The 15,445-nt window shown below is 31.0% G+C and overlaps 1 protein-coding gene across 2 annotated transcripts in view; it reads right to left on the bottom strand.

Moving 5' to 3' along the window:
- The window catches only part of LOC118194692 (G protein-coupled receptor-associated protein LMBRD2), a 128,548-nt gene that overhangs the window by 32,375 nt on the left and 80,728 nt on the right, over window positions 1-15,445 (bottom strand). For both annotated transcript variants that reach the window (XM_035365864.2, XM_035365865.2), the window contains exons 10-13: window positions 14,146-14,327; window positions 10,162-10,295; window positions 6,287-6,395; window positions 164-365 (exon numbers count right to left, since the gene is read on the bottom strand). In XM_035365864.2, coding sequence (XP_035221755.1) covers window positions 164-365; window positions 6,287-6,395; window positions 10,162-10,295; window positions 14,146-14,327 — 627 coding nt within the window. The remainder of the gene's footprint in view (window positions 1-163; window positions 366-6,286; window positions 6,396-10,161; window positions 10,296-14,145; window positions 14,328-15,445) is intronic.

The raw sequence follows: 15,445 nt of genomic DNA, 5'->3' as shown, positions 1-15,445 counted from the left end.
TTTTAAGTTTATTACAAGTTTTCTATAGTTTTAACACAGTCTTCTTATTTATTAACATTTCCTAATTTAAATTTGTGATAGCATTTACACTTCCTTTCTAAAGAGATAATCATTAATAGAAGATTAATAATTAAATATATTTATAAATATACAGCTTACGTACCTCTTCTGATGAGCTCTCTGCCTTCCTCAATTAAGTCAGAAGTCATTTCATCATCTCCAACAAACTGTTCAAATCCAATACAATGTAAAATTCTGCTACAGATATTGAAATATGTTGCTAAACACACAAAGAAAATTAAAATAGGGAAATAGATATTGAAGCCATCAGATATAATTGGAATAACATCCATGTGACCCATTATCTGGAAATAATGCAAAAATTGTATTAGAAAATTCCAGCATATTTTTGAAAACAGATCTGGAGAGATAACAAAAACAACTTCTCATATTTAAAATAACATAACACAAACTATATAATTATTTTTAAACAAACACCTTTAAAAAGTTCTAAAGATATGAAAAATGTTACCAGAAATTATGATGGAAAGCGTATGACTAAAAGATTATTACCATAGGCATATAACATGCAGAATCTAATAATATTAACCAGAATTTTTAAAAGAAATTTAAGGAAATGCAGAACCTGCTGCTTTCAATTAAAAAGGTTCTAGAATCTAATAGGTTCAGATAAATTAAAAATCTACTAAATCATAACCCACCTGCTAACTCTGAAATGTGAAAAGCCAAGTGGTTTTTCACAGCAAATGATATGACTTCAAAAGGAATTTTTATAAAAAATTTAGACTAATGAAAAAAATGTTTTTGAGCTATTTTTTTTAAAATAAATTTATACTTATGTAAACCCAAATAAAGAAGAAAAATTTTATTCAAAAAAATGCTTTCAAACACTATGAAAATAAAATTAACAGTTAAGAAGCACAGAATTATGTGGATAAATTTAGTAGTGTCCATTTACAAACTCCATACAAAACTTGATACAAATTAAGAAATATCAGTAGAAAGGAAAATCATTCCACAGAATAACTCCAAAATAACATAAGCAAAATAGTATTTACATCAACTTAGTTCTCTTATGAGATGACACAATGGCTGCTCTACATTTTTTAAAAAAATATGTCATTAAATTTTTTTTTCATAGCATTTTTTCTGCCTTTCATACTTAACTAACAACACATTTCAAATAACATTCGAAAATGAATGTCACAATGAAAAAAGGGGAGTTTCCTGGTTTTATCAAGAAATATGACAGAGCTGCAGTATTAACCTTTCAGTGAGCAAACTGACTTCATTTCGTTAAAGACATTCTGGCTGTTTATGCTACAGGTGAGCTACATTTTTATCACTAGGAACAAATAAGCCCATCTCGCACATGTTAATTTCATTTCTACAGAACACAGTCAACTTGACTTGGGCTTCCTTTAAAAGCTCCCAGCTTCTATTGTGGTTAATTGAATTGACTTCACATATTCAGATCATAATGTATTCTTTTTGAGTCCCATAAATGGCGGCACTTTACTGATTCTTGAAATACACACTTTAATCTGTACATATATTTTGTCTAATGTAAAACTGCATTAAAATCATGTTTCCTCTGATTTTTTTACTAAGAACTTTTAAACTTTAAATAAAAATTCTTAAAAACTTCTGAAGTACATCAACAATATAAAGAGTTCATGTCCAAATATTTTCACATGGACACATGGAAGAATCATCCATGATGATAATCTAGATAAAGTAAATAAGCATTTTAATGTACTTCATCATCATGTGCTAAAGGAATTGAGTCTTACCACAAAACTATGCATCATCTCAAATGCTAATGCCAAAACTATTTCTAAGATATCGCTTAATGACACACTTATGAAAGGTTTCAAGATACCAGATGACTTATTTACTATTCTTTTGTGGTTTTGATGCTATCCCATAGCCAATACTAGTGACTTAATGAAAATGCATCGACAAGTTCAAATTCATGATGAAGATCGTGATTACCAAATATATTGTGGAGAGATGATCTATTGAAGCCCATTAAAACTTACAGGTTGTGTACATTTAAGTACGGCACTACTTCAGCGTCTTGGCTACTTTTGTACTCAAACAACTAACAACTGATAAAGGGGCTGAAGTCTTAAACACAACTGAGATAATTTTGTTAGTTCAGACACAATACAGAATGCAGTAGACTTAATTTCACAACTGAGTGAACTTTTATAAAAGGGTGGTTTTCAACTGCATAAATGGTATGCAAATATTCAATCGATTTTAGAAACTGCATTAAAAGCTCAGATTACTAATTCTGCATGTGCAACTGTTGATAGGAAATCAATAAAGTTATTAGGTTCAGAATAGTATCCAATGTAAGATGTGTTTACTTATGACTTCTAAAATTCTACTTCTTCTTATTCTACTAAAAGAAAATCTCAAAAACAATAAACATTCTACTAAAAGAATAATTTTGCCTTCTATTTAAAAAGATCTTTGATCCACTTGACTGGTTAGCATCCTTCATATTTGCAGCAAAAATCTTGCTTCAAGATATAGGAAAATTACAAATCTCATGGGATGATCTCTAACCAAATGAAATCAATCAAAGATGGAAAATCTACTGTGAAAGATGGAAATCTACTGTTTTTAATAGTTGTGAAGACAATGCAAATCTTAAATGCATTCGCATTCCTAGAAGAGTATCTTTGTCCAAAGCTACAAATGTAAAACATAATTGCTTCTGTGACACATCAGCAAAAACTTACTCTGCAGTCATTTATTTAAAGTCTTCAAATAATTTTTCAGTTTCTGTGCAGCTACTAATATTAAAGACTCAGGTAGCTACCCTGAAAGTAATTTCTATTCCTTGTTTAGAACTCTGCTCTGATGCTGTATTACTGCATTTGGTTCAAGCTGTGCAGAAATTTCTTACAAATTCATGTCGATGATATTTATGCATTGTGTGATACAATGATTCATGTCATGAATACAATCGGAACCCACATGCTGATAAACCTTTGTGGCCAACCGCATTTCAGAAATTCAATCAGTTCTACCACTATTGTAGCGTAATCTCATATGAGGAAAAGAGAATCTCACTGATTGCACATCAAGAACGTTCAGAACTGTCTACTCATGATTTATGGTGGACAGAAAATCAATGTCTCAGTTCAAATAATATCACATTCTCTATCAACTTCCTGTTTTCAAAACTTTTCTTAATAGAACAACACAAAAGTGTTTCCTTATTCAATTAGAACAATCGCTTCATTAATTCCAGTCCTTAATGAGGTTTCATCATTTTTTTAAACTTAAAAGTATAATGAAGCTTGTTTAGAAAATGCTTCAAAATTTTTGGAAAAGATGGTCCAATGAATATGTTTCTAATTTACAATGACCTTCAAAATGGTCTCAAGTGCTGCCTAATTTAAAGATCAGTGATTGAGTTATTATAAAGGATGTCAATTTACCCCCTCTAAGACGGAAATTAGGAAGACTTTTGGAAGTTTTCCCTCGTGCAGATAATATTATGCATGTTGTGATTCTCAAAACTACAAATGGAGTTTCCAAAAGGCTAATTAACAAACTTAGTGCTTTGCCTATCACAGAGTTGCCACTTAAAGGGAGAATGAAATTCCCCAACTTTTCCAGGTTTTGCAGGTGTGTTTTGAGAAAATTCCAGTCTATCCGCATAGTGCGCGTTGGCTGCGCTGAGAGGTAAATTAATTATGGTACCATTTGAAAACACAAAAATTTGCCAATTGCATATGACTTATTATATATATAATCCTGAAAGCATTACTATTATAGCTATAATAGGAGTTGTTTTCTCAACTGAAGAATGAGATTAGAATCTGCCCAATCTGAATTAAAAAATGAGTTTTTTTGCAGAAATTCTGCAGCTAAACGAAAAAAAGAAATCTATTTAATGATATTTTAAAATAAATTCAGGTATTTTATATTTATTTAGCAGCATATATCAACAAAAATATGTGCATTAAATTTCATGATAGTACGTCATAATACTGCTAGATTTAGTTTCAGAATTATGCCAGAGAAATTTGCCTGAAATTTGAAAGTATTATTAACTAATAATAAATAAATTTAGAGGAAAGTAGAACATTGAATGATATAAGTAACATTAAAATGAATTAATTACTTAAAAATTGAATTACAATAATCAATGCTATTTTGGCGAATATTAAACCTTAGACTAGATGACTGATTATTATTTTTTTTATTTTACTGCAAAATGAAAAATAAGGCATTTATTAAAATGAAAAAAAAAAATTCAAAAGATTTTGCTGTAAAATCCTAGTCTTCGCTACGGCCTTTGTACAATTTTTTAAAACTGCCGCCAACTCCAAAATGATCGGTTTACCTTCTTAAACAGAGACTTAAGAGACAGAAAGAGGTAACTGTTGTTACTGCCCATCATAACGTCGCCAAATCCCATGTGTACTTTACATGGAGGTTAGAATAAAAAAATATGTATTGTTAAGATAAAAAAAAAACTTCTCTGGAACAGGAATGGCTCCGTCCCAACGTAGAGAGAAACAGCTCCATATGCGTGAAATATCTGTCACCGAAGCTCGCGAAATTCGAAGGTCAAGTTTATCAAGAGTACATAAAACGAGTATCGTTTTAATTTACTTAAACTTTAAAGGAAAAGAAATATTTTTGTGCGATAAATTAATTAATAGATTAGCTCTTTTGAGCAAAAAAGTATGAAAATCTGAGTACAAATTTTCGTGAAAATCAAAGAATGTTTCTTCTTAACACATGCTCCACAATTCCCTGTACACATCGTGGAGGGAGAATTCTCGCCATCAGGTTCCGTGGCCAAATCCCTTGGCGGGTTTTTCCCTCTGCTTTCTAGCAGCACTATAGCAAACTGATTTACATTACATCTATGGAACCTTTCTTTCTTTACATGCACTTTCTTACATTAGAACAGAGTACTTGGGAGCTATTCTAGCTTCCATGGTACTGTATATCAGGATGAAACTGATTTTATTGTATACGAGAAGGGGAAGGTATTTTCTGTAGTTCAACATAACCTGCACATGCGAGTCTTAGGATTCTCGAGGTTACTGGAAACCAAACTTGCCGGAAACTTGCTTTGCCTTTCTAAAAGACAAATCTGATTGGAGCTGCGAAAATTGGCTCTACGCCAGCTGCCCGAATGACGCTCATTCGATACATAATTCGCCAATAAAGTCATCGCTGCCAACATTGGTTCAAAACTCGCTTTTTGGGGGATCGCCATATGACATTCCCTGACTTTTCTAGATTTTGACTATAATATTTAAATTCCCTGACTTTTTTGGTCAATTTTCGAATTCCCCGACTTTTTCCGGTTTTCCAGGTAGCGTGGCAACCCTGCTATCAATGCCTAATTATTTTCGCAAAACATTATGACTTTGTACTCTGCTTTAAATACAAGTAAGTTACTGAATTGTATTCCCAAGTCTTCTGAGCATCTATTTTGAGAAAAATTTTGTTTCATTTTCATAATTTCATATTATATTTCTTGAGAATATTTTAGTGCTTTTTTTTTTGGCATAATTCTTATGATAATTTCATTTGTAAATTGTACTTAGATCTGAAATGATGTTTCAACACTGGTTGGAATGTTTCGGCTAGCAGAACCCCTGCCTGTCTGACTACAATGAGACTCTCTGACTATTCTCTCTCTGTAAGAACTTATTTTGCATTTTGTAGCTCGCATTTTTTTTTTTTTTTTTTTTTTTGTATTCTTGTAACCAATAACTATAACTTTCATAAATTTCATGCTTTGCTTTTTGCTGTTCTAAAGTTGAAACCGCTGAATAAAAAGATAAAATTTACAATCCACATGCAAATGTTGTATTCTTAATGCTTATTAACTTAACTAGATATCATAACAAACAACTTTATCCTCAACATGCTTCGAAACTTAAAAACATGAGAACAGCTAAAAAGACAAATTTTCAGGGTTGAAATAACTAAAAATTACCATAAAGATAAAGGGTAAAGCCCAAGTAAAAGCAAATTTAAAGTTAAGAGATAGAAAATGAACCTACTATGTGATTTGCATTTCAGCTCAATTTGTTTCTATGATTGCACATAACATAAAAAGTAAGTTGGTCTATTATACTTTAAATTCTAGGAGTAAACTTTGCATCTTTTTATCAGTTTTTAATTATTTCATACATTTTGCATTATAATAATGAATTTAAGATAAATTATATAAAAAACTACATTTACCAAAATTTACATGTGAAAGAAAGCTCACCTTGGTGTATGCTGTTTCTTCAATACCAGAATTTTTTGTAACATGGCTGTCAAGATGAATTAGACCCAAGAAGTTGAGACAAAGAGGTGGTGTTAAACGACAAAGTAACCTGTTATTAGAACAGAATAAAACTATGAGTCAAATTTTTTTCCATAATTGACAAAACAATATTTTACAAATAAATATTAATCTCTATAATCTTTTCTTACTACATTACAATAACACAACATTTTTTCCTAATACATCATTACTCCTGATATATAGATTGCTAACACATTTCTAAGTTCCTAACATATTCCTAAGTTTCCTAACACATCATTACTCCTGATATTCATTCTCACTGCAAGAATGGTTTTAATAAAAATGCACCACCATTAAAAAAGGGGGAAGGATTTAGGTTTTAATTAAAAGCAATATGCATAGGATCAAAGCAGTACATTTTCAATTTTGAATCAAGATAAAAATATGCATATTTTATTCAAATTACAAATAAATTACAAACAAGTATCAAATTTTAACCGTTATGAATACTCCATGCATACTACTCAGCAGTGGAGAAAAATAATGGAATAATATACCATTTCAAGTTATTTTATGCAGACATAATACAATGCAAAGTCCGATATACTGAATCGTGCGGACATTTTTAAGATGCCTGATTTTAGATAATCAATTTAAATCTAGTAAGATTACACATAGAAATTATAAAACAAGCATTTTGAAAAATATCTGTATACCTTTCCTCTCATGAATTTGCAATGCTCTACACAGCAGATTTTATATTAAATTATTTCAAGTATTCTAGGATTGTCTTATTGTTTGCATAGATTTTTAAAAAGGCCACTTTATATCTGTCCAATGCACACTGGTTTCATTTTTGTCCGATATTATGACAAAACAAAACAATTTAAATATTTTCTAGCAAGGTAAAACGAAGCACACATATGAAATGTGACAAAAGATCCAAGCCTTTCGAAGAAAATTAACATTTTTCAAAACATTGTTCTCTTGCTCGGATATATCTGCAGAATACTTACCTAGTAGCAACACTTTTGAATGAGCAAAAATGTAACAATAAAACATTTAACAAATATGCAGGTGTCTTGGATTTTTTAATAGAAGTAATATAATAGTATAATCTGAAAGATTTTCAGATTTTGATGAGCACACTTTGGCTATGAAACTGACATTTAAACCACATTTAGTAGATATAGCCAAAATTCCTATGAAACTACAGATGGAGTTACTCGAGTTGCAGGAAGATAGTAGCCTCAAATCTCTTTTTGATGCTAAAAAGGATTCCATAGAAATCTGGGAAAATGCTGTTGAATATCCATGCCTACAATAGCGTTCACATCATTTTCTTTCCTGTTTTGTATATTTGAATTATATATCAACTTCTTTGAAGTACACTGCTGACCATTAAAACTGCAACAACAGGAAGGAAAGATCTGAGGAATATCAAAATGACATGAAAGGAAGAAGTTGGGATATGCAAATGATTAGTAAATTACGCAGGAGGGAGAAACGGCATCTGAAACACTACATAAATGAGAAGTTGTGTAGCGGATTTCTGATTCGGAAAGTGCTTTGTAAGGTTGGAGTTTGCTCAGAACATCATGCTATGCCTCGAATAAGAAGAGAAAATGCTTACCAGCAATACTTATAAAGAATTATCAATTTGAAATTTGATAAAGGCAGGATCGTTGCCTATCAAAAGTGTAGATTATCGTTCCGTGATATCGCCGGTTGCACTGGTCGACATCCAAGCACTGTCATGCAAATATGGAATCAATAGATTGCTGAGGGTCATAGTGAATGGCAGGCAGGATCTCAACACAGTCCCATGACTACACCATAGATGACAGACATATCCGGTCCCCAGATCTGTCACCCATTGAAAGCATCTGATAATGGTTTGCAGAGACACTGGCCCCCACCCCTCTCCTGCTAATACGGTTGATGAAGTGTGACATAGACTTGAAGCAGCATGGAATGAATGAATTTCCCATTTCTGTCATCCAAGCCCAGTTTAACTCCATAGCCATTTTAGCTGCCAGAGGTGGCAGCTGTTTCTACAAATTTCACAGCTCTGTAAAGTGTGTGCACTTACTGCTGCGATTAAACATTTTCTCTCATTACAAAAATTAAAACTAGTTTAAGAACACAAATTACAGATGTTCATTTACAGGATCTACTAAGGCTGTGTGTTAAGAAACTTGAGCCAAATATTCAATTATTTTCAGGCAAAAAACAAATGCAAATATTTCAATTAAATTTTCCATCGGATTTTAACAGTATTTTACATACTGTCTCTATGTTTGATTTTTATAACTTAATATTATTACTTTTCTGCTGTTTTTCTTCATAATGTAATAAATTTATTGAAATATACTTCTACTTTATTATTTTTATTTGAAACAGTATTTAAATATATGTAGTTGTTTATTAAAAAATTACTGAAGCCTTATGTGAATACAAAAATATTTTACATTGTATATTTTTATTTTAATAAATGACTTGATTTTTTTTTTTTTTTTTTTTTTTTTTTGCTTTATTTCTGTATAATGCAATAAAGTGATAAACTATACAAAAACTATAATAATTTCACAAAAGTTGCATTTATAGGTATATCAACTTAGGTGGCTTCCTTTATCACTGCCTAATTTAAATGTGGCCTCCCATGGTAAAAAGGTTTGCCACCTCTGCACTATACCATCTGTGCGGCCTATCTGCATAACTGTTCTACAAAGACTACTTAAAATATTCATTTAAAAAAGTAGGTATTCATTATCTCACGATGGAATTTCAAAACACTGGCTGAAACAAAATATACTGTGTGGCCTTTGGAGCTAGTACACATCCTAAACTGATCCTTGTATATACAGATTCTGGACATCATAGTATGGAAGAATGGAGATATAATATCCAATCAAAATGGCATATTAGCTACAGTTTTTCACTGTGCTTGAATTTCTTATGAATTAAAATAAAAGACTGATCGGTGAGAGTTAAATAGCAGAGTTTCCCTAAAAATGTTTTGAAGACTAGGAGTCAAACTCTGAATAAAAAAAAATGTTTTTTGTAGGTTGTTTGTTTGTTCATTTGTAACTATAAATGAACTAACAATTAAATGAGTTTTTTGCTGCAAATTAAATTCATTGGCAGACTTTAGTCTGATCTAATCTTAAATGGAAAGAAAATGTACATGGCTGAACAAATAATAACAATAAAAAAAAAAACTTAGTTATCTATTTACATTCCTTTTATCTAGAAACAATTTTAATGGACTTTTTTTATCCTTAGGTGAATATACATTTCTGCACAAAAGCATACTTTTTCCTTTTGTGTGTGCTTTCTAGTTAGCTTTGCTTCCATTAAAGATAATATTGTATTGTTGATGCATAAAAATGCTAGTAATAGAGAAATAGCTTTTAAGCGTTTGTTTCCAACACAAACATGACAAACACAAACAACACAAACATGACTAAAAAATAGACAAAGAGATAGCAATGCAAAAATAAATGGCCAATGGACATTTCAATCAACAGGCCCAGGCAGCTTCTATAACAGATTCAAGCCATTAAAGTAATTTAAGACAAAGACAGTTTTTTAAACAGAAAAATAGAAAGATCCACGAAAAAACAGCTAAACCAGAGATGAATGCAAAATAAATCATTTGCCAAGTACGACTAAAGCACTGCTGTATCAAAATTCAAAGTATCAAAATTCATTGTTTCAGATATATTCCCTCTAAAACAAAAATACAAGATATAAAATGTTATTAATTAAGTACTGCTAGAATGGGAGGAAGAAGCATTCCCAATAAAAAGACATTAATATTGCTCTCTAAAACTGCAGAAATTTATACTTACATTCCACAAAATATTAAGCTGTATTCATTTGTTTGATGGTGAGGAGCTAAATAATAGTAATTCAATATTCGAATTCTAAAAACAGTGTAATAAGCACAAATGCATAAATATGCAATAGTTGCCACAGAAATTATCTATAAAGAAATAACTTTGTCAGTAAGATAGCAAAAAGGCAAATGACAAATTTAACAATAATATCTTTACTGAAGAACTACTAAGAACTTAACCCCCCCCAAAAAAAAACTTAAAAATATAGGTTCATGAAAGTAGTAATAATCACTAAACCAATACAATACAAATATACAGAAAAAGAATCCTTGAAATTAATTATGATTAAGTGAATAATTAACACAATAGAACAGAAAAGTAAAGGATAAATGATTTAAAAAAGTCTATAACTTTCATTGTCTTCCAGATACAAACCTGGCATCTCTGTATAATCTTCATAATTTCATAACTCATGGTATGTAAAATTATTATATTGAATTTAAAATTTAGTAAGTTTTTGAATGCAAGATGAAAAGCAGCAAAACTATATTAAATATGAGTACAAATACAGAGGTACATAAAAATTCAAAACAAGTTTAAAAAGGGGTATGACAAATCACAAACATCAATTTAGCAATGAAAGCTCATGCTGCTTATAGTTTTAAAAAGATTTAATGTAGTAAAAAATGTTACTCCTTAAGGATCCTATGATAAGGATAGAATTCTGAATACACAGAAACCTTAATTACATCTAACACATTCAATTAAATATAAGTCAGGGGAGTAGGTAGGCCAGTCCATTATCTGAGTATTCTCACTGCCCATATACTCAGAGGTAAGTACTGCTTGTTGTGATAATGCAATAGCATCCATTGAGCAGAATTCATCACCATTAGCTCCTGTATAAAATTTTACTTACAACCTTGATCTCATTTCTATGCATTTAAGAAAACATCTTGAAAGATTTTGGGATCATTTGGCATCATTTCACTCAAAATGAAGAGGCTCCTATTTTTATATTAATGCCTTTCTTGGATGTCACTAGGAAAATATCTCTGATTGCTTACAGATAAATATACATATCAATGAGTTCTATAATTAAACACTAGACTTACTCTTAACAGCAATTGACTGCCTTTTGTAAAACGGCAGTTGGCATGCTCATTACATTTTGAAAACTGCAACCCTTGTAGATGAAATATAATGAACACTAACAACAGGCAGTAAGGCCTCTTTTGACCAACCTTAGAAAATAGCATTATACACATCCCTGCAAATGTAACACACTAAGCAAACTTTTATGAATACATTTTTCCCTTTGTGAGTGAAATCATAAATATTACCTTCAGTATGTTGCAAGAGGACAAGCTCATCATAAGTAATGAGATGCTTCCAGTCTCAATAAATTATTTATATACAACTTGGAGAAGATAAAAGACATGCAAATTTGCTCTTTATCCTTACTGATTCTGTTTATCTTTCTGCTTCCAATCACCCACCATTTTTTTGGAATTTAAATGCTTCCATCTGGAAATATTCAAATACCTAACAACCTTTCACTCACTGTGAATATATTTACTACCGTTATCAGTATTTTAGCCCAACTCTTCTATTGCACACATAGCTAACACTTTGTAACATTTCACATTTTATATAATTTGCTTATAATTTTATATGATTCACCTTCTCAATATTATATGATAAAGCATTTCACACTTAGCATTTTTGTAAAATTTTACACACAAATGCACTTCAAATTAAATTTTGAAGATTATCCTCTAATTTTTCAATTCACCTTGTAACACCATGGCATCAGATTTTACCGCTTAAATAATGATGGGTGAATAAGACAAGGCATTAATTTGATCTGGGACTTTGAATATATGATCTGATAAGAAGAAGTGACATATCTTTTAAGTCGCATCTACAGAAGTTTGATGTTAACTAAGGAAAAATTCTAACAAAGGCCTTTCAACCATGAACTCTCAATTTCACTGAACAAAATTTATACATAAATCTACTCTTATAGAAACACACATTAGTAAAAGAATGCAGTTCCTATTCTATTAATAAAGAATAAAAAATACTGCAAAATATAACAGTGGTGATATGGTGCTACTTGCTAAATTTCAGCAACTGACAAGCAGCAACTGTTGCATGCAACATCCACAACCTAAAAACCTCTTTTTCCCCAATGGCGGGCACTTGCCTATAACAGAACTGGCCACTACTAAGGCCAAAAGTGGTTGCCATTTTATTGTGGAGGCACCAAATATGCGGCCACTGTTATCTCCTATGAAGGGACAGATAAACAGATAATTATACATCCATGCTTTCTCCGGGATTCAAACCCGGGCCCTTTGATATCGCAGTCAAACACCCATAATTACTATACCATCTGGGTGGCTCCTAAAACATTTGGGCATGCACATTCGCCTTTCACACAGCATTGCCTGCCATTTATTGTTAGTGTAGAAAACAGTTTTTTGGATGTGCCTAATACATTTTACATTTATTCCTAATTGATTCCTCCATTAAAAAGATATTCACATTATTAACATTTTACCAAAGATTTTGCCCATAAAAAAAGAATCTCCCATTTTATTTCAATGTTTACATAAACTACATGTTTCCCCATAGAACCAGTATATCATCTGAGCAATTAAACTTCTACACACTAATAATTTTACCTGGAGGTAAAGTTCCAGTAAAAAAAAATTACATAGAAGCATAATTGTTTACCCCACGTACAACAGAAACATATACAAAGTTTTCTTCAAGAAAGTGATATTTCTATGAAAAGTAGCACTTAATTGCACATTTCATAAACACTTAAATGCACATTTTCACATACTTACTTTGACTGTAGTTTAACATATTTAAGTTTTTTTAAAGATTTAATTTTTTCCCTTTGCATCAACATAAGAAATAAATTACGATACACAAACAGAACTTCTACAGCATTATCATTAAGACTCTTAAATTTCATGACACAAGAAGTTATGTGAAAAATATCTCTCATTAAACTTTGTTGCACTCTGTTAATCTTCACAAAAGTTGATATACAAAGCACTGCAACAAAAAACAGTACTGCATTACTATGCAACTTTACCCATTCTGCACACCAAAAATGAATAAAAGAATAAAGAGACACAATGAAACTTTATTCTCACTTTCAATTTCTAGCTAGTTCATTTTTCTTTCCCTAAACTACATGAACTTCAAGAAACAGGTAATAAGAAAATTTCCAACAAATGCAAGTTAATATATCAATCAATGCAACAAGTGACAGGCAGTAGGCTAGTACATATATAATTAGAATTTGGTAATCAATAAAATTTATTAACCCACTTCTACCATTTAAAGCAACTGTGGGGATCAAACCTTTGGGCTCAAGTAAGAGAAGCAGGTTCATCAAAAATGCTCCTTGAAGGAAACTTACATAAGCTCTGGCCTGAAGCCTTTGATGACCTTCTACCTGATCTCAGGGACACAGGCTATTCAACAAATTATGCAGGATTTAGAGTTGTATCCGATGACTGGTCAGTCATGCTAGCTGCATGGATAGATGACATTTAGGTAACTGGCACATGTATGGTATACCCTGAAGCTCACAGTGTTAGAGTACAGATCTGAGCCAGTACAAAAAACTACCCTAGTATCATATGCTTAAGTAAGGGGGGGGAAAGATAATTGCCTTCAGATAAAAACATCTGAATACTGACAAACTTAAAATTTACTGCAAACTATATGCATGAGTCTTTCATAAAGAAATAATTTTGATTGTATAATATATTGAAGTAAAATTCATTATCTGTTAAAAAGGATAAGATCCTAATAGTAAGATGAGGTACATATGTAAGTACTTTATGGTTTGATTTTTAAATAAATGTTTCATTACAATATCATAATACATAATCATAAATAATTAGAATCAAATGTTTCAGGGTAGACTGAGAATGATTTAACAGGGGGAAGGGGGAACAACATACTTACTTCAATAACAGCATAATTATAACTTGCTTTTGCAGAGTTGATAAAAAGAGCAAATAATGACAGAGTAGGACTCCGGGTGAAGAATGTTATCTCTGACCAGACTACAATAACACTGAACACTGTTAAAACAACACACAAGCTACGAAATACCCAGTTACGAACCATGCAGTTCCAGTACCACTCTGCAATAAAATAACTCATTCTAATTAATACTATTAAAATAAAATTAATAAACTTGCAACATTATTTTACTAAGCCAAGGTACCTCATACACCTTAAAATCTAAAAAAAAAAAGTGATTTTTCAAACTTTGGGTCATTTTAAAGCTAATTTTTTTTTCTGCTTATTTTGACACCATTCTCATCAATATAACTGCAGTAGTTTTTTCCCTATGACCAAATATAAAAAATTAGTCAGGTGCCATTTTATTGATTTAAAGGGCTGGCGTCAGCAAATGAGCTGTCCGTGTTTGTCGTTTGAGTTTCAACGACTATCAACAGGGACTTTTTGTAAACATCTTTTGCACAGTTTAACTTATTTTATAATTTTTATTTTTGCTTGAGTTTTTTCCTAAGCTGTGGGTTGAAATCTTACTCCAGCTTTGAATTAGTGTGAAGCGTGATTGTTTACAAACTCTTTTGTGATTTATAAATTTCTTCTGATTTCTTTGAAGATGTTTTTATTATAACATTACAATTTTTGTTTAATATTTTTATCACCTGCTAATTATAGAAAACTGTGAGGAACATGTAAAACGTAAAAGATCTTCTCATACTCAATCCAAGAAACGAAAGTTTCAGGGAAACACAATGCTATAATGAATAAGAAGTGTGGTGTCAGTTCTTTGTTTAAAACACTTAAACAGTGACACTATTTTCCACCAACAGATAATAGTAATTTAGAGCCTAATTATAGTGGTTATAGACTATTTGATTTGGATATCCTATTTCAAATTATTAAAAATAATTTATGTTGTAAAATTTGTAAAGGTAATGTGTATTTAATTGAACTATGTTGCTTATTTTACATTAATTATGCTTATACCAACTATTGGAACAATATCACTCAGAAAGATCACTCGGCATTTTCAAAAGTCAATGAATTAGCTATTGATGAACTTTTGCTACCACAAAACGTGGCTAAATTCCTGGTAATTTCAGATTTAGCAGTATTTTATTATAAGAACTGAAGATGAAAATGGAGCAAATAGAAAAACCATCTTATAAATTACAGAGGTAAATTCCAGTTACAGAATTTAGTAAAACAGTTTACTTTGAACTCCTCAAAAGTAATTCATATA

This window comes from Stegodyphus dumicola, chromosome X1, assembly GCF_044657685.1.
Source record: "Stegodyphus dumicola isolate Sdum_Otavi_A_Nest chromosome X1, ASM4465768v1".
Lineage (NCBI taxonomy): Eukaryota > Metazoa > Arthropoda > Arachnida > Araneae > Eresidae > Stegodyphus > Stegodyphus dumicola.
This window is presented reverse-complemented; position numbering and strand designations above follow the sequence as displayed.